Raw genomic sequence first — 26,203 nt, 5'->3', positions numbered from 1 at the left:
GTTTAGTCTAAACCAGTGGTTCCCAACCTTTTGTGGACCATCGCCCCCCTCTTGGGGTTGGCTGACGCACATCGCCCCTTTCTCTTTTTGCTCAAAAAACCATTCATTGTAGCTTGTGAGCAACCAAACACTGAAGATATGCTATGTTATTTTATTTTAATTTAAATTGTAATGCAAATAAGGAGGCACATTTATCCCGCAATTTTAATTAATTAAAAAAATTTTGCATCTTATTTTTTCAAAAAGAAATGATATTTGAAACGGAATAATTAAAACAAAAGTACATTTCTTTAAATTTATATTTTAATGTAATCAAGAAAAAGTTAAAACGTTAACAGCTAAAATTTGAGAAAAAAATGAAGAGGGAGAAAGTACATTTTTACCACTTCAATGACTGCCCTGTGCTTGGTGTATTTCAAGTTAAGGCTTGGATATCAGGTTTTATGCTCATCAAATTTAAACGCGGGTCTCCTTTGAAGCAAATGTCCAACCTATCTCTTTGCTTTGTGAGCAGCTGGAAGACAAAACTAAATCCTCTCTCCACTAAATATGTTGACGGGAACGAGATGAGAAGCGGCTCAGTCTGTTTCCACAATTGTGGATAAGTGCTCATAAGCTTTACCCAAGCTAACACGTAACCGTATTTTTTAAAGACGACTTTAGCCTCACAGTCATACTTCAAATCTAAAATCTTAGTCTACAAAGAGGAAGTGAGCTTATCCACAACTTCAAAAGAGAAAGGATCAAAAATCCAATCCAGAATTTCTAATTTCATCAAATCCTTAAATCTTGATTCCATAACTGATCAAGGTGATCAGTAAAAATTAAGATTTTGTTTTCGAGAATCTCGATATCTGCCATTGAACACTTTTTAAGAGTTGGAAATTGCATTAGCTCTTTGCGACCAATGTTTGACTTGTAGATATCAAATTTGGCGATGAATGAAGATATGATTCCCTTAGCCTTGATAATGTTCATTTTATTTCCTTGAAGTTTTGCGTTGATTTCCTTCATTTTTTCAAAACTATGAGTGAGATACTCAGTTTCCAACTTGCGTTGCTTCAAACTCTCACTTAAAACCGGATCAGTGGTGTCGCGAAACTCAGTAACCGAATCCAGCAATTGGAAGAAACGGCTCAGTTTCCTTTTGAAAGCCATCTCACAGCTGTATGTAGGAGCAGGAATTCGAAATCTTCGTCATTTTCATGGCAAAGTTCTCAGAACAAACGGTTATTAGGAGAATTAGCTTTTATTTTATTGATTCCAGAAATAATCAATTTTTCGCTGCCAAAAGTTGACGATGAATGACATAATGAATGGTGAGATAACTTCCGGTACTTTTTTTTAAGGTGACCCAGAAACCCAGTATGACAACCAGACATGGTTGGAGCAGCATCTGTTGCACAAGCACTTAAATTTGTGAGGGGAATTTTTTTACCTCAAAATAATCTCTGACCAATTTAAAAATCGACGATCCTTTTGTATCTGTGTACAAAGTTCTTGTAAACAACATTTCCTCGTTAATTTCCTTACTCTTATTTATGAATCTCACATAAGCTAAAACAGCTTTGTTATCTATCACAGTTGATTCATCAATCTGCAACGCAAATTTACCTTCTTTCAGAAATTTGATGAGTTTTGATTCAACGTCGGCGGCCATCTCATCAATACGCCAGGAAACAGTATTATTGCTCAGAGGAACAGAGTGACTTATCAGATTTCCGCCTGCGATACCAAAACGTATGACGAAAACGATCCTGCACATGAATTTTTTTAAATTTTTAACTATCATAATTCTTTGTCTACACCAGAACCATAGGTTTCATATATATTTTCAATTTCAATCTCAAATAGCTTTTATTATTAATATTATTAGCAATTTTTAACTTTTGAGTACTCGTCGCCCCCTGATCGCCCCCCTAAGGATTATCGCCCCCTTGAAAAGCTCTATCGCCCCCTTTGGGGCGATCGCCCCCAGGTTGGGAACCACTGGTCTAAACCATGCGACGTAAAGAGCATATATTTAGTTAACAAAATGGTGGACACTTTGCGAATTTCTTATAATTGTTTGCAATAAAGAATTTATTTAAAACATGTTTCAGATTCGAAAAATTAGCATCAAATTTTTCAAATACATCCATAGTTGTGAAGATATAAATACCCGAGATTTATAAGACGCATTTGTTTAGTCCAAACCATGCTGCTTTAAGAGCGTGCTACGTCTTCCCTTCTAAGAGCTTATCAGTGGGATTGAACTCTCATAGTTGGTGTAGCGCTCATCCTATAGACGAGAGTTCATCTATCCGAAGAAGTGGGATGGAACGCTCATCCCATAGCACTATGGTAAGAGAGGTCATTAACCCTAAAAGTGGAGTGTAGCTCTCATTTTCCCTCTACTATAACCTGAACTAATACTGTCGGAAATGTTGCTGGAAATAAAACGGTTGACATAATTTGTGATAGTTAAAAAAAATATTTCTTGAATAGTTTGCCTATCTCTTAAACACACCCATCACTAAAAAGCGATTATATCGTTGCGGAAGCAGACAGCGATGATTATTACCAGTCACGTAATTTACTACTCTTTACTGTTCTGTTTATTAAAATATTTCTGCGTGTTAAAAGCTATTATTTTTTAGATAGCATTTATTTAATTTTGAAAGAAATTAAATTTTTATAAATTAAACATCATTTAAAAATAAATAGCATACTTCTTTCTCTGTGTACATTCCTACACGTTTTTTTTAAAAAATCTAATAATGATGTGAGAAGAACTTACCATCTCCGTAATTAGGAGGAATGAATCGTATCATTGCAGATCGAGCACTTCCCCATGATGGGTTGTCAAGATTGTTGCACATTCCGCTGAGTGTCCTGTACCTTGATATTTCGCATTTTACTGGCTGGAGGAAGGTGGGGCATATCTCTTTGATGGCCGTCTTTGATGTGTCAATCTGAGGAAGACCATGAGCAATAGCATCCTGACTCAATCCAAATCTGAAAAAAAAAAAAGATTATTGATAGTAATTTTTTTAAAAAAAGTATTTGAAAATGACGACGATTAACACATTGTGTTTATGAAATGGTTTGATGAATGAATTTTTTCTGCAAAAAATGCATTAATTTAAGAATACATTAAGGATATTAGAATATATTAAGAATATTAAATTTAAAAAATGTGGATTTAGTTGATTTTCTTTTAACCAAAGACCTTAAGTTTTCCTCCTTAAGCTACAGATTTTGTAAAGGGACATTTTTAGTCTATATTTTACCAAAATGTACAAGTTTAAAACCGTTATTTATCACAAATGGTAGCACTCTCCTTAAGCTACAGATTTTGTAAAAGGACATTTTTAGTCTATATTTTGTCAATATGTACAAGTTTAAAACCGTTATATATCACAAAGGGTAGCACTCTCCTTAAGCTACAGATTTTGTAAAAGGACATTTTTAGCCTATATTTTGCTAAAATATACAAGTTTAAAACCATTATATATCGCAAAGGTTTGCAAGAATAATGCCACAGATTAGAATAATGCGACAATGTAATGCGACAGAGAGTCTAGAGGAGTGAGGACGCATTATCAGGATTAAAATTGCATATGGATACATGCTCGAAAATGCCGTCGCACGTGACTAAGATTTAAACCTATTATGAACTGTTCAAAAGCAGACAGAGAAACAATTCATAATAACGAGACTCTCCTAGTGGCGTATGATGACACTTCCGGACATAATTATGTGGTTTAACTTCCCTAGCAGTTTGTTGCAACATTTATGTGACACCCTGATATGTGTTGCGATTTTAAACTGGAAATTTAGGCAGAAAATGGACTAAAATATCCTAAACTTAAAAAAAAACTATGGGCTAAACTTTACTACTCCTTAAAACTATTACTTTAAATGGAGTAAAACTTTAAAAAAGTGCTGCTTGTAAACTGATTTCAGATTTAAAAGCAGCAATACGAAAGTATCTAAGATCGATTAAAAAATCTCATGCAATGAAACAAAAATGTTCCCCGTTATTATCCCTAATTTTGGAATACTAGGATACAAATTAGCGATGTTCTACTACAAAAATTACTTGATAGTTGTTATACGTATTTAATACAAATATTTACGCTTATTTGATTTCTAATATTTAAATAGAGGTTTTCTTATTTCTGGACAACAGATATCCTTAACATTAAGATTGAATCTAGTATATGTAAAAATAATAATAATAAATATTATTATTTCATTTAATTCGCCTAGATTCTAAGTCGCGGCATGATTTTAGCCTGAATTCACCTAGAAACAAAATTTAAAAAAACAAAAAACAAAAGCGGATCAGTTTTTAAATTAATGAATGAGACATTTAAAGCTTCCAATCCCCCAGAATTGTAAATATTAAATGTCTTAATGTAATCGAAACTAGTTTCAAACTTACTTTCTCCGGACTACAATGGAATATAAATGAGACTATTACAACTCTTTCAATTTTGATTTATGTTGAAATAGATAGAAGATTGATTAGGTAGTTATCGATTTCAAACGCATAATGAATCAATAACCTGCATTAAAGAACACATTTCAGACACGTTAAAAGAAACCAAACGCCTTTTTGGGTGAGTGAGACCCATTAGTTCACTTTCACACCGATACGATTTGAATACCCTTTCCTGAACTTGGTCCGATAATTTATGCGGGAACTGTTTTTATTATCTCTATAAAGATCTTTTCACTGAAAACTTTGGTGAGGTCTGTTTTGTGACCTAGTTGTTCGATGGGGGGACAATCATGTTAACTTTCAGTTTTATCTGTGGTGATTAATGGTTAAATGGTGAGTGTGTGATCTAGTTATGATCAGGACGGCATACAGAAAAGAATTTAAAAGTAAATCATCTTAACTAATACAATTTTTGTTTTGGTAGATCAATACAGTTCAACTGGGGTTTAGATTTGGCAATAAAGAAAACGTGATAAAAATTAGAACAGTCTCGATGTCTAGTTATTGAACTATTAATATGCAAATGAGGCATCTGGTTTTTGAATTTTAATGTTGGATTTGATGTTTGAGATATTGATAAAATGATTAAAATGTTTCGTTCTTTAGTTTTGATTTTATATAATAATTAATTTTATATTTTGATTATGTTATTATTATATTCTAATTATGTTAATTTTACACTCAATTTGTTTAACTTCACAACTGTCAGTTTAACTTGTCAAGACTGTCTCAGAAAGTTATTGACAATTTGGCCTTCTAACTTTTCCTTGCATTTTCGGACAAAAATGTTAAAATGTTTATCATAAGCCGATTCCTGTTATTAATTTCTACAAAACTAAAGATACCAAAGGACTAGAGACAGAAGTACACTTGTAAAATTTACAAATATATTTTGGAAAAATATGTTTTTGACATTTTTCTAAATTGAGAAAATTAAAGATAGACGGGAAATTGATAAATAAACAAAATAATTTTTCCCTTTTGTATTTTCATAAACTTATCTAAAGACGTCATAATCTCTGAAAAATTGCTTTCATTTTATTTCTGGAAAAAAGTTAATTTAATTGCAGAATTCTGAAAGCAGAAGTTCATTAAACCGGGGCAAAATTGTGTGGAGAATAAGTGTGTGATCTCATGATAATGAAAACATACACATAATAATTTGAAAGTTTTTAGTTTTTAGCGCAATTCCTTTGAAATCCAATAAACAATAATATGTGATAAAAATTAAAATAGTCTTTAAGCCTAAATACTGAGTAGTAAACATATAAAAGTGATATATAGATCTTTCGTTTGTGATATTTCATTTCGACAAATTTCCTTGTATTAGTTCATTTGTTAGACATATGCACTGAGAAAAAAAAGTGTAGTCAAAACTACTAGAATGGTAGTTTGGACTATACTTTTGACTTCTTTTTTTATACTTTTATTCTTTTTTTTTTACCATACATGACATATAATCTTTCTGTTCAGTAAAATTCACTTTTCAGTTTCAAATTTTTTACTTAATGAGAAATAATAATAACTAGAAATCTGAAAACCAGACCGGTAAAACATTATCATATTATTAGTCGGAATCCGTTATCGGTTGGAAAAATTATCCAATGTATGATTTAAATATCTTATATTGTGTTTTTATTATCAGAATGATGTTTTTTTTTCGTACCAGAAATGTTATTACTATTCAGTACGATAATTTTGTCAGAATTGTTTTCCTTGTGTGGCATCAGGGGCTTTTGAATTCCAGATAGATTCTTCATATTACTGATTATATGAGTAATTGGCACAATTTTCTTAACATTCAACAGTGCTTAAACGCAAAAAATGTTTCATTTATATGATCAAAAATTATAAGTTAATATTTTACTATATTATAATTTTTTTTTCTGGTAATTTTTTAAACATATATAATTATTTTTTCTTTCATTTTACAGTATAATATTGCATAATAATATATTTGATCTAATAAAAAAAGTTCAAGAAATAATTAATTCCTTTTAAAATTAAAATAAAAATAAGTATTCAAATCAACTTTAATCATTATACCTGCTAAATTATAAATCTGAGTCAACAGTACTAGCGAATAAACTTATTGAAACAAATAAAAAGCTTGGTTGTGATTACTAATGAATCCTTAATGAATCCTTAATGTATTATAACATAAGTCTACTTAAAATTGCTGATTAATGCAATTGAATCCAATAAAATTTGCCGGATTTGTAATTCGATCGGAATATTTTACCGGAACATGATACGGAACAAAGAATCTGACATACCGTAGTTTTTACTGCAATAATTATAGTAAAATCCTTGAATCATTCTAATTAAATAAATTTCACTGTAAAATTTGCGGCATATTTTACGGTAAAAATGGATTTACGGATGTTGCACGAAAAGTGCCGGTGCATTAGGTCGTAATTTAATCCAGATTTTGTTACAATGTAAACTCATGTAAACAAATAAGATGTGTAAGCAAATCGTGTAAGCAAATAAGACGTGTAAGCAAATCGTTTAAGCAAATAAAGCGAGTACAGTGTACTCGTCTTATTTGACTTGTACAATAAATCTAATAATACTGACTTAATACCAAGTGCAATGTATCTAATAATAATTACTTAACATTTGTATTTAAGAATCATTACTTAGCCTTAGTAAAATTGACTTATACTATACTTATTGGTTTTAATAAAAATTCACGTCACCATTACTGAGAAATATTTTATGGAATCTAATAAAAAAATCACATCATTATTACGGAGAAATACAATACTTATTGGATTGAATGAAAAATCACGTCATCATTGTCAGTCGTAACCTTTTACAAAAGAAATAACGCAAAATTCTACAAAAACTAATTCACCATTTTATTATTCTTTTTCATCCATCGTCCAAAAACCCAAAACAAAAAAAATGAATATATCTATAATATCAAGCTTTTAGCTCGCAACATCAGAAAATGCGTGTTATTACATCACGTGACCCTGACACCTTCCCCCCAGAGTCATATTAGATCCAAAGATCGAATATGGCAAATAATTTAAGGGTCACACTTTACACATAAACAAACTATGTTTCACATTCACCCAAATATTCACTGAATCTTAGGTTTAACTTAACACTAGGTATTTACTTTAATCACCTAATAATAATAATAGGAAAAAATGTTCAGAGTCTTATTTTAGTTTATATTTACAGTCTGGACAATGCATCTGCATTACTAAGTTTCGATCCTTTGATGTGACTTGCCTCAATATCATGGCGTTGAATGGCTAACGCCCATCTCTGCAACCTCGGGCTTTGGGGTGTCGCACTCGTCAGAAATACTAGGGGATTATGATCAGTTAATAAAATAATCTTAGCACCACAGAGTAAGGTTTCAAATCTCTGCAAAGCCCAAATAATAGCATAAGCTTCCCTTTCAATTGTAGACCATTTCTGTTGAGTTGAATTCAGCTTCTGGCTACCGAAAGCTATGGGACGAATATTTCCTTCTTCATCTAACTGACCTAAACAACATCCGACCGCATTTTGAGATGCATCCGTATGCAAGTAGTATGGTTTCTCTATGTCTGGGACTTGTAACTCTGCGATCTTACATAGCGACGTCTTCAATTCCTTGAATGCCTTCTCAGCTTCTTCGCTCCAAGTAATCTCATTAGGAACTTTCTTTTTAGTAAGCTCTGTTAGTGGAAGAGCAATCTTTGCGAAGTTTGGAATATACTGCCTGTAAAAATTGCATAATCCCAAAGCACTTCTCAGTTGTTTTTTGGTTTTGGGTGCCTCTAATTTCTGTATTACTCTTATTCGTTCTTTGTCAGGAGCATGTTTACCTGAACCAATAATATGTCCTAAGTATTTAACCTTTTGTCTAGCAAATTCGCACTTTCTCAAGTTCACGGAGAAATTAAAATATTCCAATCTCTTAAAAACTTCTTCAAGATGAATCAAATGTTCCTCCCACGTATCAGAAAATACTGCTAAATCATCGATATAAGCACAAGTGAAATCAGACATGGACTGAACCACTTTAGACATAGCTCTTTGGTAGGTTGCAGCAGCATTTCTTAATCCAAAGGGTAATACATTCCATTGGTACTGGCCTCGGTGAGTTCGGAATGCTGTGAGGTGTTTGCTGCCGTTCTCCATCGGTATAGCCCAATATCCCTTCAACATATCTAGCACAGTAATGAATTTCTTCTTTCCTACTAAGAAATTCAACTCCATCATATTTTGCATTGGATATGCATCCGGAACGGTAAGAGCATTCAAACTTCTGAAATCAATGCATAACCTGATTGTTCCGTCTTTCTTATGAACACATACTACCGGGTGTGCTATCTCACTTACCACCGGTTCAATCAGTCCTAACGCTAGCAATTCATTGATCTGTGCATCCACTTTCCCCTTTAAGTTTTCTGGTATCTTATACGTTTTTGGTTTCATCGTATCCTCCTCAGCTTTCAGCTTTATCGCATGTTTCCCAACTTTAGCTATCCTTATCTTCCCCGAAAACAACGTTTTGCGTCTATGTAAAAGATCTTTCAATTGATTTTGTTGCATTTTGGGTAAGTAATCCAAATTTAATCCTTTCAATGCTTCATAGCTTTCCACATCTGTAGGAAGAGTTGGTGTTTCGTATATTTCACCAAATTCATCATCAATATCATAGACAACTCCAACTGTTTGAATTCTCGCTTTGTATTCTCTCATTTTGTTAACATGCAATAATCTTAAATTTCCTTCAGGCATTTGCAAATAATACGAATTCGGTTTCACTCTTCTAATTACCTTTACTGGACCTATCCATCTGGCATATAATGAATTGGATGAATCATGCATTAGCACAAGTACTTGATCTCCTGGCGCAAATTCCCGGTATTTTTTCCTTCTATTGTAATATTTGGCATAATTACTTTGTTGCACATCACTTGTTAACCTTGCCTTTTCGGTTGCTATTTCTAATTTTCCTTTTAACTCTTTTAAATATTCCTCCGCTGATCCTTTCATATTCAAAGGTAAAAACATATCTCCGGCCCAAATTGACTTCAATATAGATAACGGGCCTTTCGGTTCTCTCCCGTACATTAGCAGAAAAGGTGGTACTCCTGTAGTTGCATTTGGAACTTCTCGATAAGCCCATAGTACAAATGGTATATGTCGATGCCAATTTCTTCCTACTTCTCTAATAATGTGATGTAGCATATTTTTGAAAGTTTGGTTCCATCTTTCAATCAATCCGTTCCCTTCCGGATGGTATGGCGTTGAAAATCGCGGACAAGCTCCTAAAACCTTCAAAAACTCTTGCGTTAAACTTGCCGTAAAATTTGTCGCATTATCCACCACGATTACTTCTGGAATTCCTGTCCTACAGAATATTTCGAGCAGTGCTTCACATGTATTCCTTGCCGTTAACGATTTGAGCGGGACTGCTTCAGGCCATCTTGAATGTTGGTCCATCAAACAAAGGATATATTTATGTCCTTGTGCTGATACTGGATCTAGAGGACCAATTAGATCTACGTTCACCACTTGGAATGGAAGTTCAGGACGTGACACAGGTGTTATCGGAATTTTGTCTACTGAACGAACAACTCTTCTACCTTGGCACCCATGACATGAGCTACAATAAGCTTTAATTTCCTTGACCATCCCTGGCCAATAAAAGGAAAATTTAATTCTTTGAATTGTTTTACGAGCTCCTAGATGTGCTCCGAATACTGACTCGTGGGCAATTTCTAGTATTTTACCTTTTCTAATTTCGGGAATTACTAATTGTTGTATTCTATTCCCGTCCAACAGCTCTTCATGGCATAGTATATTATTTTGTATCACATACCCTCCTTTATTTTGCTTCCCCAATTTCCATGCTTCTTGGAGAGTATCGCAACTTTGTTGTTGTATCTTGAATCGTTCGGTTTCATTTCCATTCTTTTTATCACCGCATTCACCTACTGTTGGCTCCTGCTGCTCTTCTCCGTCACTTGCACTCATATATAACTGCTCCTTTCGGGAATCTGATCTTAGCTTCATAGCAGCAGTAAAACTGGGATTGTATACTCTTTTTTGTTCTAATAATGCCTCATAAGTTTCAGCATCCAACAAAATGTCAGCATTTAACCCATTGACGGCTGCTATCATCGTTTTAATTATAGGCGTAATATATCCTTCCGTTACCAAAGCGATTTCCACTTCTTTTAATTCAGCTTTTAGACTTTCGCCAAACGCAGGTTGTAGTATTATATGTCCTTTGTAATCCACTTCCTTACCCACTATATCGTTTTTAAATACACTTATTTGTGCACCAGAATCTACTACAGCTTCGTATTCATTTCCATTATATGAAATTCTAACTTTCTTAAGGGCAGCTATTTTTGGTTGAACGCCTTTACATTTTTTGTTTCCTATCATGACTTCACCGTTAAATCTTGCAGTGACTACTTTGCTTTCGATATTTCCATTTCTGAGTACCTTAACTTGGGATACTTGCCCTTCCGATACTTGAACCTCGGCCACTTTGCCTTCAATGTTTCTTCTCCTCTCTTTATTATCTCGACAAAATCGTGCCAAGTGTCCTACTCGTCCACAATTAAAACATGTGACTGGATTTTGGGAAGAACTCCGCTTATCAATTCTGCCATGGTTGTTATGCTCATGTTTATATCCTTCACCAAATGTATGATATCTTCTACTAACCATGTTTGGTTTTTCCCGGTATAAGTTCCTATATGGTTGAGAAGCAATGAATTTAGTAGTTTGGTTATATTTCCTTGCATTCTCGTACTCATCTAACTTCTCAGCAAGTGTGTCAACTGAGCAAATTCTACTCCACTCATCAATAAAATGATTTTGTATGTCTCCAGGTACTCGTTCTTTTATCTGTTCGACAATGACAAGTTGTTTCAGGCTGTCGAAATCATTAATTTTTAGTCCCGAAACCCATTCGTTAAAATAGTTCGCCAATTCAAATCCAAAATCTCGCCAAGTGCTCTCAGCCGCTTTACAATGTCTCTTAAACTTTATTTTAAATGCTTCTGGGCTCAATTTAAACCTTTTCAATAACATACATTTTACATGTTTATAATCATTTGCTTTTTCTTCAGGCTCCCTTGCAATTAAATTCGCCATTTCTAGAGGCAATAATCCAACAAGATGCGTTACCCAATCTTCTTCTTTTATATGGACTCTTCGTGCTTGTCTTTCAAACAATATTAGATAAAAACTTATATCACCTTCTTTTGGATCAAAAGTACGCATTAATTTTTGCAATCCACCAGGTACATGTTCCCTTGTTTCTTCATTTCGAGAGCTGCTCGTCTCTCCTATAGTACCAGTATGTACCAATGAAGCTTCTATCTTCAACCTCTCCAATTCATATTCCTTTTCTTGCCGCTTTAATTCATCTTCCCTTTCCTGTTCTCGCCGCTTTAATTCACCTTCCCTTTCCTGTTCTCGCCTCTTTAATTCATCTTCCCTTTCCTGTTCTCGCCGCTTTAATTCGTCTTCCCTTTCCTGTTGCTTAATTTCATATTCTTGTCGCCTAATTTCATCTTCTTTTTGTTGGCGCTTTATTTCTTCTCTTCCACTAACTATTCTTTTTAATAATTCCTTCACAAACTCCTCTTCGTACTCCGTACTTGCCAATATAATCTTCTTTAATTCGGTAACTCTCATGTCTTCCGTTGCCGTTTCTCCTAACTCTTCCGCCAAACACTTCAAATCTACTTTTAAAGCTCTTCCTAAAAATGCCATTTTTCACCTACTACTTTCTAAACAGCACCTTCTTACAAAAAAAAATGCCACTTCCTAAACCAATTTCAAGACAATCTAAATAACTCACTATCTTCCATCAAACAACTCGAAATTCATAGAACAAACAACTACCAATCTTTTATTTCGAAATCCATTGGGGTTTCCCCGCACATTTGTCAGTCGTAACCTTTTACAAAAGAAATAACGCAAAATTCTACAAAAACTAATTCACCATTTTATTATTCTTTTTCATCCATCGTCCAAAAACCCAAAACAAAAAAAATGAATATATCTATAATATCAAGCTTTTAGCTCGCAACATCAGAAAATGCGTGTTATTACATCACGTGACCCTGACAATCATTATTGAGAAATACTATACTTATTGTATCTAATAAAAATTTCAATGAAATTCCTAGTGAATATTTATTTATGGCATATTGCATTTATTGAAAACTATTTATTCAAATTTTCGTAGATAGAACAATTTGCAGTAATTTTTTACGATTATGACTATTCGGTCACTATTCGACTAATGACTATTCGGTCACTTGATAACATAATCAACTAATGTTGTTTCTCTTTAATTTTTATTATGCAACAAGTATAATGAATCTTATACTACTTATTTAACAATCAGTAAAAGGATTCTAATTACACTGACTTGAAAACAAGTACAATAAATCTAATAACCATTACTTAATCTGAGCAAAATCGATTTCAAATTCTTTATTAATACAACTGAATCAAAAGAAAAAATCTAAATTATCATTACTGATTAATAAATTATTTTCATTTTTGTGTTTTTATAAAAAAACAGATAAACCACTAAACACACATGAGGAATATGATATATGAACCTAATACTATTGAATGACGATTACTTATTGGATTTAATAAAAGATGACGTCATTAATACTGAGAAATACTATACTTGGATTTAATAAGTATCTCAATAAAATTCCTAGTGAGTATTTATTTGTTGCATATTGCATTGATTAAAAACTATTTATTTAAATTTTGTAGATAGAACAATTTTCAGTAATTTTTCATGATTACTAATACAAGTTTTTCTTCTAAGTGACCTATTGCATATTGCACTGATTAAAAACTACCAACTAACTATAAGTAAATTATCAGTAAAACTATAAGTAAATTATCATTACTGATTAATAAATTATTTTAATTTTCGTGTTTTTATAAAAAAGCATACAAACTACTAAACACTTATGAGGAATGCGAAATATGAACCTAATATTATTGAATAACGATTACTTATTGGATTTAATAAAATATGACGTCATTAATACTGTACTTGGATTTACTAAGAATCTCAATAAAATTCCTAGTGACTATTTGTTTATGGCATATTGCATTGATTAAAAACTATTTATTCAAATTTTTGTAGATAGAATAATTTTCAACATTTTTTTTTTATGATTGCCAATACGAGTTTTTCCTCTAAGTGACCTATTCGGTCAGTTGGTTACATAATCAACTAATGTTTGCCCCCCTTTAGTTTTTATTATGCAAAAAGAAGTCTGTATACTCCCAAGGGCTAAGAGACAGGTGCCTTTTTAGAGGAGGCAGTCAAAGACATTTGATTTGGGAACAGCATGAAAAGAAAGTGAAAAAAAAAATAAAAAGAAAAGAAATTAAGAGGATGATCGAAGATTTCAGGATGTGACCTACAAAGGACGTTTGCTGCAGGCGAAACTAAATCGTTGAAGGAAAAGCCCTTTTGAGTGTTTTACGTGAGAAATTGCACAAGATTTCGCAAGATGAGAATATTTCTACTTCCTTTTTATATTTTCGTGAGATTCGATGAAAAAATAAAGTCAATTAATTGTATGTGATAAAGAGAATAGAATTTCTGGAAGTACTTTAAGTGTGTTATGACTGTTTCTTAAGATACACGTAATAATATGGTTTACAGATATTACCTAAATAGATTTGTTTACACATTGTAAAAACTGTGGTGTAATATCTCTCGGCACTGAAAAAAAATGTATGGCCAAAATTACCGGAATATGGAAAATTTGCTGCGTTTCTGGATCTATAAGATCATCTTAATTTTTATCTAAGCGCTTTCGTAAAATTAACAATATAAAATGGTTCTATAACAAGTGATAAAATTTGGTAAATGCGGTAAAATTTAGTAATTTTATCATTGTACCTAAGAATATAGCTTAAAAACCATTTATTCTGTTAAATTTATTTTCCTGTTTTGTATTTCCAGTTTCCATAAGAGCGAAAGAATTACTAACTAAATTAATAAAATGGTTAATTGTGACTATTTTGATAAAAGCAATTACTTACAATAAAGTAAAATTGAGCAAATGTTCTCACTAAAATTAGTGTAAAATTAGTGTATTTAATAATGAATTTTTACAATTATTTTTGCAATAAAAATAAAAATTTTTTTCTGATCTTTTCTAAAGCTTAATTCTGTGATTGCTTGGTACTTTTGAGATATATCAATTACATATGCTGCAAAAATTAATATGATCTGTGGCGCTCTGATTATAGTTCATGGAATTTTTCAAGATCAAAATTTTATAATATTTTACTTCAAAATGTATTGAGAGAAATTTAGCTTCTGATTGTAAATTAATTTCTGTAATTTCAGTTAAATTAAAAAAAAAGGACACTTTTGTGAAGTTAGATGAACTTTGACCTTTAAAGAAATCAGAATTCATAAATCGGTTCATTTCTTCACCAAATTTTCATTTTTGGAATGCTTAATTGTACACTCGTCAAGCATCGATTGAAATTGGACAAAATTCAAACTATTTATTTGGACAAATAAAACTTTGCTTGTTTGAAACTTTAACTTCAATTTGCAAACAGTAAAAGTAATATAATACATAAAATTACTATAAATATAAATTAAGTTAATAATAATATAAAAATTGTTAACTTGATAAGTCAATTAACATTGCAAGTTACTAAATAAAATATTGTTAAATCTCTAATATAATATTATTATATTGTAGGCTATCTAATAATGAAATATAAAATATTGTGAGATATCATAAACAAAAATTAAGTACTTAATTTTGTTAACTTGATAAGTCAATTAAAATTGCAAGTTATTGAATAAAATATTGTTAAATCTCTAATATAATATTATAATATTGTAGGATATCTAATTATGAGATATAAAATATTGCAAGATATCATAAAAACCAATAAAGCTTTAACCCAAATTTCACGTTTTCCAGAAAAAATATTCTGCCTTGCATTTTTCAAAAGTCTGAAAGCAAGCTTAAAAAATATCTTTGGTAATATTGTGACAGATGAAAGTGATAAGATCTTTTCTTTAATTCGAAGTGACCTATAACCTGTTTCATTTATCAAAAGTTGTGTTTTGTGAGTTAGAGTATTTATCATCTATCACTTCTGCATTAATCTTGATTGATTATTGACAGCTTTAGTTTTGAAATTTAAGGGAAATTTTGGATTTTTCCTTTTAGAAAATATGTCTGAGTTGTATTTATCTGATTAATTTTGAAAATTTGAAGATCAACATGGTACTTTAAAACTTTTATTTTAGGGAGTTTAGGATCGTTATAAAATAATCTAATGAGTAGTTAAGCAGTGCGTATTCAGGATGTTCATAAAAAACTTTATGCGATAAATCATGATTTTAAAATCAGAAACAAAGAACGTATTTTCTTTGAATGATTTAGATTCTTTTCCCACAAATTATGGAAGTAGGGGTAGCCGCAAGACGAAAAATATAGTTTTAAAAGTTAAATAGTGGTAGAAAGCTTGGGCCCTCAAATTCTAATTCTTATTTTTGCATAATTTACTATATTTTTGGAGTTATTGCAATTAATTAAATAATTTTTTCATAAAAGTTTACAAGGTTGTATTATTTACTTTAATAAGTGTAAAATTCTTTTGAATTATAATTCATATACATTTTAAACTTAGTAACTTTAAAGGACAAAATTCAAAATTTTACTTGAATCCGTCAAACAGTTCTTGAGATATGTAAGTTCAAGAGTATAAGTTTTTAAAACTATTCAATATAAAGAAATTAATATTAAGGATCTCAAATTTTTGCTTAATCTCCTGCTTAAACTATTAAGACTATACATTTCAGATTTCTTTTTAATTTACGGTTTAGGATCGAAATTCGCTTAAAAAATATGTTAATTCAGATGAAGTACGCTTCTGTGCCTAATTTTTCGACTCAAAATACCTTCTGCACGAGTTAACTAGCATATTTACGCTTAGCCCCTCAAACCATTAATTTTGGATTAAAAACATGATAATTTGATTATTAGACTAAAAGTTATTAAAGGTGCTCCATTTTTCATTTATCGTAATGCACAAGATTCAGAGTACAGCTCAAATTTTGTACTGCTGAAAATTAATTACAGAATGTCCGAGATTTTAATTCTATGGAATATTCATTAAATCCTCTTAAGCACCATACAGAGAAAAGAGCAATTTTCAATATATAGTTTACACAAGTTTTACTTAATCTGTGGTTTTAAATGAAGTTTCTGTGATTAGTTTTATTGATTATTCAATATTTTTTAGATTACTGTAAGCTTATTTATGAAAAAGAATCTGCCGTGAGAAAAATTAAGACATAATTTTTCTTAAAAAATGTCAAAAAAATAAAACATAGTCTTTTTGGGATTATTTTTTTCTTCTGGATGTCAAAGGTTAACAATGAAAGTTGTAAAAACTAGTAACAACATAATATAAGCTAAAGTTCTTTTCAGAAGATTTGGTTATTTGTTTTATTATTTACTTATATCTTTCTCCAGTCAATTTGCTGGAAACATTAATTGGGTCAGTGAAAATATATGATGACACATAATTACGTTAAGTTAAACTCTTGTTTACTTTAATAAGTAGATTTGCAGCATTTATCAATGATTATTTAAAAGAAGAATGATTATTTAAAAAATTTCTTTCACGTAAAAGAAACTAATACAAGACGATCACTTTCTTAGTTTTGATGTTATAAGTTTTATACGCTGAAAAATGACCAAACCTTTAATCAAAGTTAAAATGATGTTAAACTTATTTTGCGCCATTTAAGAAACTACGCTATAAAAAATTCTGGTTTTATGGCAAAAAATAAATTTATTTTACCTTAAAATACACTTCACAGTAAAATTCATTTCTACCGTAAAATTTTATATTGGAATTTTTACAGTAAAATTTATTTAATTACAGTGATTCAGTGATTTTCAGTAAATATTACTACAAAAATTATGGTATACCAGACTTTTTGTGCCGTGATATTTTGCGATAAAAGTAGATTTTAAGGTAAAAAGTACCGACACTCAGGAGGCCAGCACTTTTTACCGTACTTAACTTGCATTGTCATCCAGCACAAAGCTCCAGTTAAAATATTAGCTTTTTAGTTCGGAAAGTTCTCAATAATTTAACTGCCGTTAAATTATCTTATTTACAGCTAAGGGTGCAATACTATCCAAATTAATTTAGATCACCACCAAGAACCACCTTCTTCAGAACTTTCGAAAGCAAGGTACCCTACGCTTTTTTTCCTTAAGAATAATAAAAAAACTGAACTAATTTTTCTTGTTAGTTTACGTAAAACACGTGGTACTAAATTTTTTTATTTATTTCCATTATTTTTATTTTTAAATCATTGATCATTGCGAAAATTAATTAGTTACTGTTTTCCAATGAATATATTATTTATGAATTATTTTTGTTAATAAATAAAAAAAATAATAATTTTTTTTCTACAACAGCATAGATTTTCCACATTATTTACTTTGCTAGATTTATGTCTAATATTTTTGTTCTCTGTTTTCTTGATCTTATTGTTTGTTTTTATTTCACGCTTTTGTGCTCATGCTTTACATTTCCGTGTTGATATGATTGACGTTTTTATGACATAGCGGTTTTTATTTTCTAATAAAAGAATATTATTATTGTACTTGACCTTAAATCGTCACTCTTTATTTTTATTAGCTGATATTTAATTGCTTAAAGTTCAAACGACTTTTTCTAGAATTTTTTTACGTCTAAGCAGAGCTTTATATAAGTAAAAATATACTTCGGTCAAACACATTATGTAAGATATTGTTTAAAATTATCGTTGTGAGCATCGAAATTTTATTATCTGCGGTAGATTAAAAAAAAAACTTGTTCCTTTCATTGTTTGGGCATTAAACGTGTTTAGTAATAAATAGAAATTTTAAAGAAAATAAAAATAAAATATTGATTCAGATTAGGCAATATGAAAAGAAATAACAGTGATAGTTTATATTCTTTTATCAAATTAATTCCAATTGATATTATCTTAATTCATTAAAAAATGCTAACGAAAGAAAGCGACCTTTATTTAAATTTTCAAGCATGCTTTCCCCTCACGAAGGAAACATTTAGGTTACTTTACAGTAAGGTAAGGACATTTGCAGTAAAACAAAACTTATTCTGGTATTACTGATTAAAATACTTTATCCGCTTCAGAAAATACAGATTGGAAATAACAGTACTCATACTAAGATGCAAAAATATTTATTTTCCCCACTGACACGATCTCCAATAAGTACAAAATAAGTTAACTAAGCGATAATTTTCTGAGAACATTGAAGCTGTACGCTAGTGTCAGCATCTAATTGGCATATTGAAATTTAAAGACATCTTCTGCAGCGAAAGCAACTTTTTGGGATATTTTTCTACCCCATGTATCATAAAAAACTTAGTGATCTTAACGAATGTCTTCACATTGAGATAAAAAAAAATATTTTCCCCAGTGACACGATCTCCAGTATGGACGGAAGAAGATGAGATCGTTAAATTCACGAGACCATAAATTCTGTAAGCTGATGACAGCATGTAATTAGTAAACTCAAAAGTCAAAGCACCTTTAACTAATCTGTAGCGAAAACTACTTTATGAGGCATTTTTCTACACCCATGTACCGTAAGTTTCTCATATTTAAAAAAAACTTAAATTAGGCTTAGTTTTTTAAGAAAACTTAGTGATCTTAACGAATGTCCTCATATTCAGATAAAAAAATATTTATTTTCCCCACTGACACGATCTCCAATAACTACAAAAAAAGATAACTAAACGATAACTTCTTGAGAACATTGAAGCTGCACTCTAATATCGGCATGTAATTGGTAAATTGAAAAGTGAAGGCACCTTTAACTAATCTGCTGCGATGGCTACTTTATGAGGCATTTTTCTACACCCATGTACCGTAAGCGAGATCGTTAAATTCTCGAGAACATAAAACCTGTACTCCAATGACAGCATGTAATTAATAAACTCAAAAGTAAGGGCACCTTCAACTAATCTGCAGCGAAAGCTACTTTATGCGACATTTTCCTGCACCCGTGCATCATAATTCTCTCAGAAATTTAAGAAGAAAAACTTAGTTTATCTGATCATCTTAATGAATATCTTCCTATTAAGAATGAGAAAAATACTTCTTTTCCCCACTGACACCATCTCCAATAACTACAAAAAAAAAATAAAGGAAACTAAACGATAACTTCTTGAGAATATTGAAACTGTACTCTAATATCGGCATGCAATTGGTAAATTGAAAAGTGCAGGCACCTTTAATTAATCTGCTGCGATAGCTATTTTATGAGGCATTTTTCTACACCCATGTACCGTAAGCGAGATCGTTAAATTCACGAGAACATAAAATCTGTACGCCAATGACAGCATGTAATTAATAAACTCAAAAGTAAGGGCACCTTCAACTAATCTGCAGCGAAAGCTACTTTATGAGACATTTTCCTGCACCCGTGCATCATAATTCTCTCAGAAATTTAAAAAGAAAAACTTAGATTATCTGATCATCTTAATGAATATCTTCCTATAAAGAATGAGAAAAATACTTCTTTTCCCCACTGACACGATCTCCAATAACAATAAAAGAAGATGAGGTCGATAACTTGTTGCGAACATATAGTTCACGGAAGCTGTGCGCTAATATCAGCTCGCAATTAGTGAATTCGAAAGTAAGCGCAGTAACCCACCTTTAACATGCACGCGGAAAAATTGGTGCCAATCTGATTTAGTGATCTGATAGGATGCGCCCTCAAGGATGCATCGCAATTAATGATAGTGATTTTCTTTTATTTATTTTGAGCCATACAAAACTGTTTAACAGTAACGGTAATTATAGTTTTGCTAAGACTGACTGTTTTTTGTATGCTGCTATAGGTAGATTATTTTGTTGTGTGCGTTAACAAAACGAAATGCACAGAAATTTCAGCATGTTTATTCATACTCTGAGAAAAAATTGTTGTAATTTTGTCATGACGCTTTGGAAAATGACATAAAAATCATTTATTTAGTTATATTTACTTTTCAGTTTTGCATTCTTTGCTAAATGTGTGGCAATAAGAACTATAATTTTAAAAACTAGAATTTTAGGTAAACAGTTACTGTAGGACCAAAAAAGTTACCATATGAATGGTTTGAATACCCTTATATTTTAGTTTATGATTTTTTTATTATGTTTTTTTTTTTAACTCTGTGTTTTTTTTCTTACTAAGAGTGTCACAATACGGTAATTTTACCAGAATTTTCTTTTCTCCTCATATAAATATAGAATTTATAAATTGGTTATTTAGATCAAGTATAGGGCCAATTCTTTGCAATATGCAAAATGTTGAAAATCAATAATCAATTTAATTATAGATAATAAGCTAAATGAATTACTTTTCATGGATGAAACCAAATACGAAAAATATTTTAAAAAAGTGGTTATTTAAAAGGTTAATATATGATTAAAAAAGCAATATTTATTTATTATTTTTACATTTCGACATATTTCTCCCATGCGAGTTAAAGAAAAATTTTTCCTCCCAAATTTGCCAAAACAGTAGCCATAAAAGGGATACCATATATTGCTGAACCAATTGTGTGATATCTTATGAATTACGCGTAGTTAAACGATGGACATAGAATTACAATAAGAGAAAAATACTCCGACAATCCTTGGTAAGTTCTTTAGATTTATGTTTGCTTTCAACTTGATTTGACAGCTTGTTGTAATTTACATAAACATGACAGCCATGTTTTTAGAGATAAAATTGTACGTCTCCCTTCGGCCGTGTTTTATATCTCTGGTTTGAATTCTCTGAGTCGATGACGCAACATAGAGAAAGGAAAGTTTTGCACCTACTCATTGAAGTGAGAGCGCCATAACGAACTGGCATCATTTTCACCTTTGCATCTCTAGTAACTTGATAACCAATCGGTCATTTGTTCGTGTGATTCTTCCGATATGCATCATCTCCTCCTAAATCGACCGCATTCCATCTGTTTTTCTTTTTCCTTTACATTCATTTTCAGCTTGAGTTGTGTAATTTTGGGCAACATACAAATCACTTGGATCAAATGACAGGAAAGCTTGTTAAAGAGTTTTGTTTAAGGTATCCGAATACCTTCGGAGACGGAATTTTGAAATTTTTTATATAGATTTATGTGTGTGTCATGAATAGGGTATGAAAAAAAAATAGAAAAATAATTCTACAAAAAATATATGGGGGAAAACTAGCAACAAAAAAGATCACCTAACTTTGCTAAAGTTTATTATTTTTCTGCATTATTCTTGTTTTTATAATACTCATAAAAATTCAAATGAAGAAATTAACTAAGCATTAGACATAATATTAATATTTCGATGTTTCATAGCAAATACAGAAATTTATTTGGTAGAAATCGTTAAAATAGTGCAATTAATAATTATTTTAGCTGTATAATATAAAATAATAGTTTAAACTGCCTGCTCCGCCCCGGCAGTCCATTCCCTAGACATATGTATCGAAAAACTCGTGCTAAATTTGAACTAAAATGTATTTGGATGTAACATTTGGAATGAAGGAAAATAACCGAAAATTTAGTTTTGAAAAAATGACGAAAAAAGAGCATAGTTATCATTGTAACAAATAAAATAGATGTTTTTTTTTAAAAAATAGTCATAATTTTTGTTCTATTTGACGTAGAAACAAAACTCAAACGGTTTTTGAAAGGAAAAAGTCTATAGTTTTATTTTAAATGAAAGCGGAAAAAATTATATTTACGTCAAAATTGTCATAGAAAAGGTAATCGGTTACCTTAAAAAAAGATTAATGACTATTATTATACTGTTAGTTCAGTTGGCGTGCATGGTTCTAATAGTTATTTTTGAATAGTTCCTTAATTCTGGACATATTTGGTTAATAGTTTTTATTTCTATTGGCGGTTTTAGAACGAGTTTTTAGTTTTTTCTTGAAAATTTTGTATTTTTGTACTATTTCATCTTAATTAAATTCTACCTCATCAGTTTCCTTTTTCTTCACCTAATATCATTCATAAATATAATTTTGAAAAAGCACTTTTTGTAAGAAAAAAAAACGCTTATAAAAGTGTATAAAGCTTATTGTTGTCCTTCAAATTCGAATAGGCAATAGTGGAGAAACACGTGGAGAAACTTTTAATTTTATATTTTTTAATCTCTTAATTTTTTTTACTTATTTACTAAGTTAAGACTATAATAAAATAATTTTACAATAATAAAGTAGAATTTAAGGTAAATATAATAGTTAAAAAATATCATCATTAGTTTCAACGCCCATGATTAAATTTGTCATAGTATCGAAACGGCTGCCTGGCTTTTTAAACTGTTTTATATGCTGTTTCCAACTAAATCATTATTTTTTATTTCAGCTTTCTGACGTAGATTTGCTTGAATCTTTTTTGTAGTCTGCTTATGTTTTGTAAACATAATTTGAGGCATATATCACTGAGATCACATAATATAGTTGTAAGCCTTTATTCATCGAATAGTACTATAAAATAAACTATAAAACAAAACTTAATTGATATCACTGAAAATATCCACGTGATTTTAAGATCATCACGAAACCATGACCAAACATCCAGTCTCATTTTTAGAGCTCTAACTTTTAACAGCCATATGAGGAATACCACGTAATTTTGAACCTGGTCAGACGAAATGTACCTGAGCTGATACCCCTCTCCAGACAACACCTTTTGTAAATACACATTTGCTGCATATACACGTCGGTTGTTTTGTCGGCTTTCAGGATCGAACTCACTACCCCAACTGTCCAACAGTGGTGTGATCGATACCTTAACCGACAGCGCTATTGGAGCGTTCACGCACTTGAACAAATGATGGATTTTAAAACTACTACTTTTAAGATTATTTTTATATTTGAGCATTGGAAAGTTCTTATTTTATTTTATTTTATAACTGGAGATGAATAACCGAACCAAGGAAAACTCTTATTCTCGTTTTCATTCAATTAAGTCAATGCTTCGAAATCTTTGACTAAATAATTATTTTATAACTGAAACTCTTTAAGATTTTTAATCGCATTTTAAAAAACAGTATTTCTTTAACACTAGTAAAAATGCTGTTATTTCAAATTTTATTAAACTTTTTTGTTTTAAACTTGTAGTATTTGGAAAAATGTGCGCCAATTCATAGCATGTTTTCGACATTTATTATCCGATTTCTTGAAAAATTATTTATTGAAATGCTGAAATTTGCCTGTTTAGATATTTGTTAAAAAATTGTACTTTTATGGATTTCTTCTTTTAAATTTCTGGATCAGAAACATTTAAGTTAAAATATGTATAGCGCAGTATAGTCGATATACTTGTCAAATGTTCTTAAAAGGAAAAGGTATAATCGAAATAAATTGTAGAAATCAATATAAAAATCAAAATAGTTTGAAGCTTACCTGTGAGCAAGAATCCTAACTGTTTCTAATAGAATTTCTGCTGGTATGGAAACTTGGTTAGCTTTAGGATAAACCGAGGATAACTCTTTTACTTCATATGGCACTTCTTCACCTGAAACAAAAACATTCAAATATAATTACGTTATACTGCGAGAAATCGGTTCAAAATTTATCTATAGCTTGGCCTAAATTTTGTGAATCCACAAGAAGGTCTCAAGGTGAGTTAGATTTTGATTCAAATTGAGACGAGGAACTGCGTAATGTATTATGAGACGCATTTATTTAAATAGGGCTTAACTAAAGTTTATACCGTCCGAGTTCTTGAATCCGGGGACTTGGAGGAACTTTGTGGTCCAAGAAATTGGAGTATTCGTTGACACTAGAACCTTGAATGCCACTGATTGGTCTGATGAAAAGTTTGCGCATGTGCATTGTTCATATTTAAGATTATAAAAATGATATTTACATGAAGGCACAATTACAAAATCAAATCAAATTATGAAATGGATCTTAATAGATCAATTATTTAAGTTAGAATATATGAAAACGGACAACAAAATGAAATGATCATATGACAGTTCACTGACGTCAAGTAACTTTAGAAGCTGATTAATTTTGGGAAGGCAACAACTTGGATGGAAAGTTGAACATGTTCTGCTATCATCCAAGGGCTTGGACCAAGAACTTAGCATCGTTTATACAATCCAGGCTCCAAGCAAAACGAGTTTCTATCAATTTCAAACAATCTTAGTCTAAGAATTTGGATATTATAAACTGGCACAAGGGATCAACAACTATTTCCTCTTGCTAACTAACTAACTAACTCCCCGGCATTACAGTCCAAGTTGGACCATGGCCTCACTAACAATTTTTCTCCAAAGACCCCTGTCTCTAGCTCTTTGTTTCCAGTTTTGGATCTTTAGAATCTTAAGGTCTTTCTCCACCTTGTCTAACCATCTCTTGGCTGGCCTTCCTTTTTTCCTTTGGCCTGCCCCTTGAATATTTTCTTAGTGCCTCTGTTTTCCTCCATTCTCTCAAGGTGTCCTAGGCATTTAATTCTCTTTGCTTTTACATAATTGATTATACCTTTTTCTTTAAATAGTCTTGAAATTTCGAAATTGCATCGTCTTCTCCACAGATCACCCCCTTTAACAGGTCCAAAAATAGTTCTAAGAATTTTTCTTTCTCAGTTAATCAGCATTTTTTCTTGTTTCTGGGTTGGATTCCATGTCTCTGATCCACAGAAAACGGTTGTTCCGATTATAGCATTGTAAACCTGAATCTTTGTTTTCCTCGTTATTACTTTTGTTGTTAGCAATCTCTTAAGTGCAAAAAAACTGCGATTTCCAGCATTTAGTCATATATTTCTCCTTGCTATAAATATAAATTGACATTGTGAAAAATAAGAATTCTATCGTCAGTGAAACCCGTCTAGTTTCAGATCAAGGGATACCAGTCTGTCTGAGAAGATTGACAAAGCGAGGGCGATTCTCAGCGAATTTTCAACACCATGAAGTCGAGCTCGAAATGGTGGAGCTTTAACATCCATAGACCCCTAGCCCACAGTTCTGTAAATTTTTTTTAATATAAAATATTACAATGATTTCAATCTTGTAATTATAGACGGAGAAAGTAATTCTGTTAAAATTACTGTTCTGCATGGTAATGGCATTTCAGTAAAAAAAAAAAGTAAATTTTGCGGAATAAATAGTTTTATGACATGCTTTACGAAATCATGATAAAATTACCGAATTTCGCTATATTTACACGCATTAGAACACTATATTTTGTGGTTAATTTCACCAAAATTCCGGTAGTTTATTTCATACTTTTTTCTCAGTATAGATAAATAAAATAGAAAAATAATAAAAAATAAATAAAAATAGAAGTAGAGAACTTAAAAAAAGTTATTTCATAAAAATGTCTTTCATGTTTTGGGAAGAAAGTGGCTAATGATTTTAAAATTTCATTTCAGTTATTAGAATGTAATAATTTGAATTTATTCGATTCGTCATAGAACCAATGAAGAAAAAAGAAATGAGAACGAAAATTAGGCTTTTTTTGGCTAAAGAGAATGATTATGCGGATAAAATATTTATGTTTTATCTCTAAATCTGCCAACAAGTTTATCAGCTCTTTATAAGTGAATTAAGAGAAGATTTCAAAATTTTAAAAGCATTTAAAATATTACTTCGCAGTCAGTTGTGTTATCTAGTTATTGAATTTTTGTTTCAAGTTAGCT

General features: G+C 31.0%; 1 protein-coding gene across 1 annotated transcript in view; it reads right to left on the bottom strand.

Annotated features, from left to right (window-relative positions):
* The window catches only part of LOC107442591 (peroxidase-like), a 125,365-nt gene that overhangs the window by 35,608 nt on the left and 63,554 nt on the right, over positions 1-26,203 (bottom strand). The window contains exons 4-5 of the mRNA XM_087161231.1: positions 23,962-24,073; positions 2,780-2,997 (exon numbers count right to left, since the gene is read on the bottom strand). Coding sequence (XP_087017357.1) covers positions 2,780-2,997; positions 23,962-24,073 — 330 coding nt within the window. The remainder of the gene's footprint in view (positions 1-2,779; positions 2,998-23,961; positions 24,074-26,203) is intronic.

The sequence above is a fragment of the Parasteatoda tepidariorum genome, chromosome 4, assembly GCF_982258835.1.
Source record: "Parasteatoda tepidariorum strain Cologne lab strain chromosome 4, Ptep-v5.0, whole genome shotgun sequence".
Classification (NCBI taxonomy): domain Eukaryota; kingdom Metazoa; phylum Arthropoda; class Arachnida; order Araneae; family Theridiidae; genus Parasteatoda; species Parasteatoda tepidariorum.
This window is presented reverse-complemented; position numbering and strand designations above follow the sequence as displayed.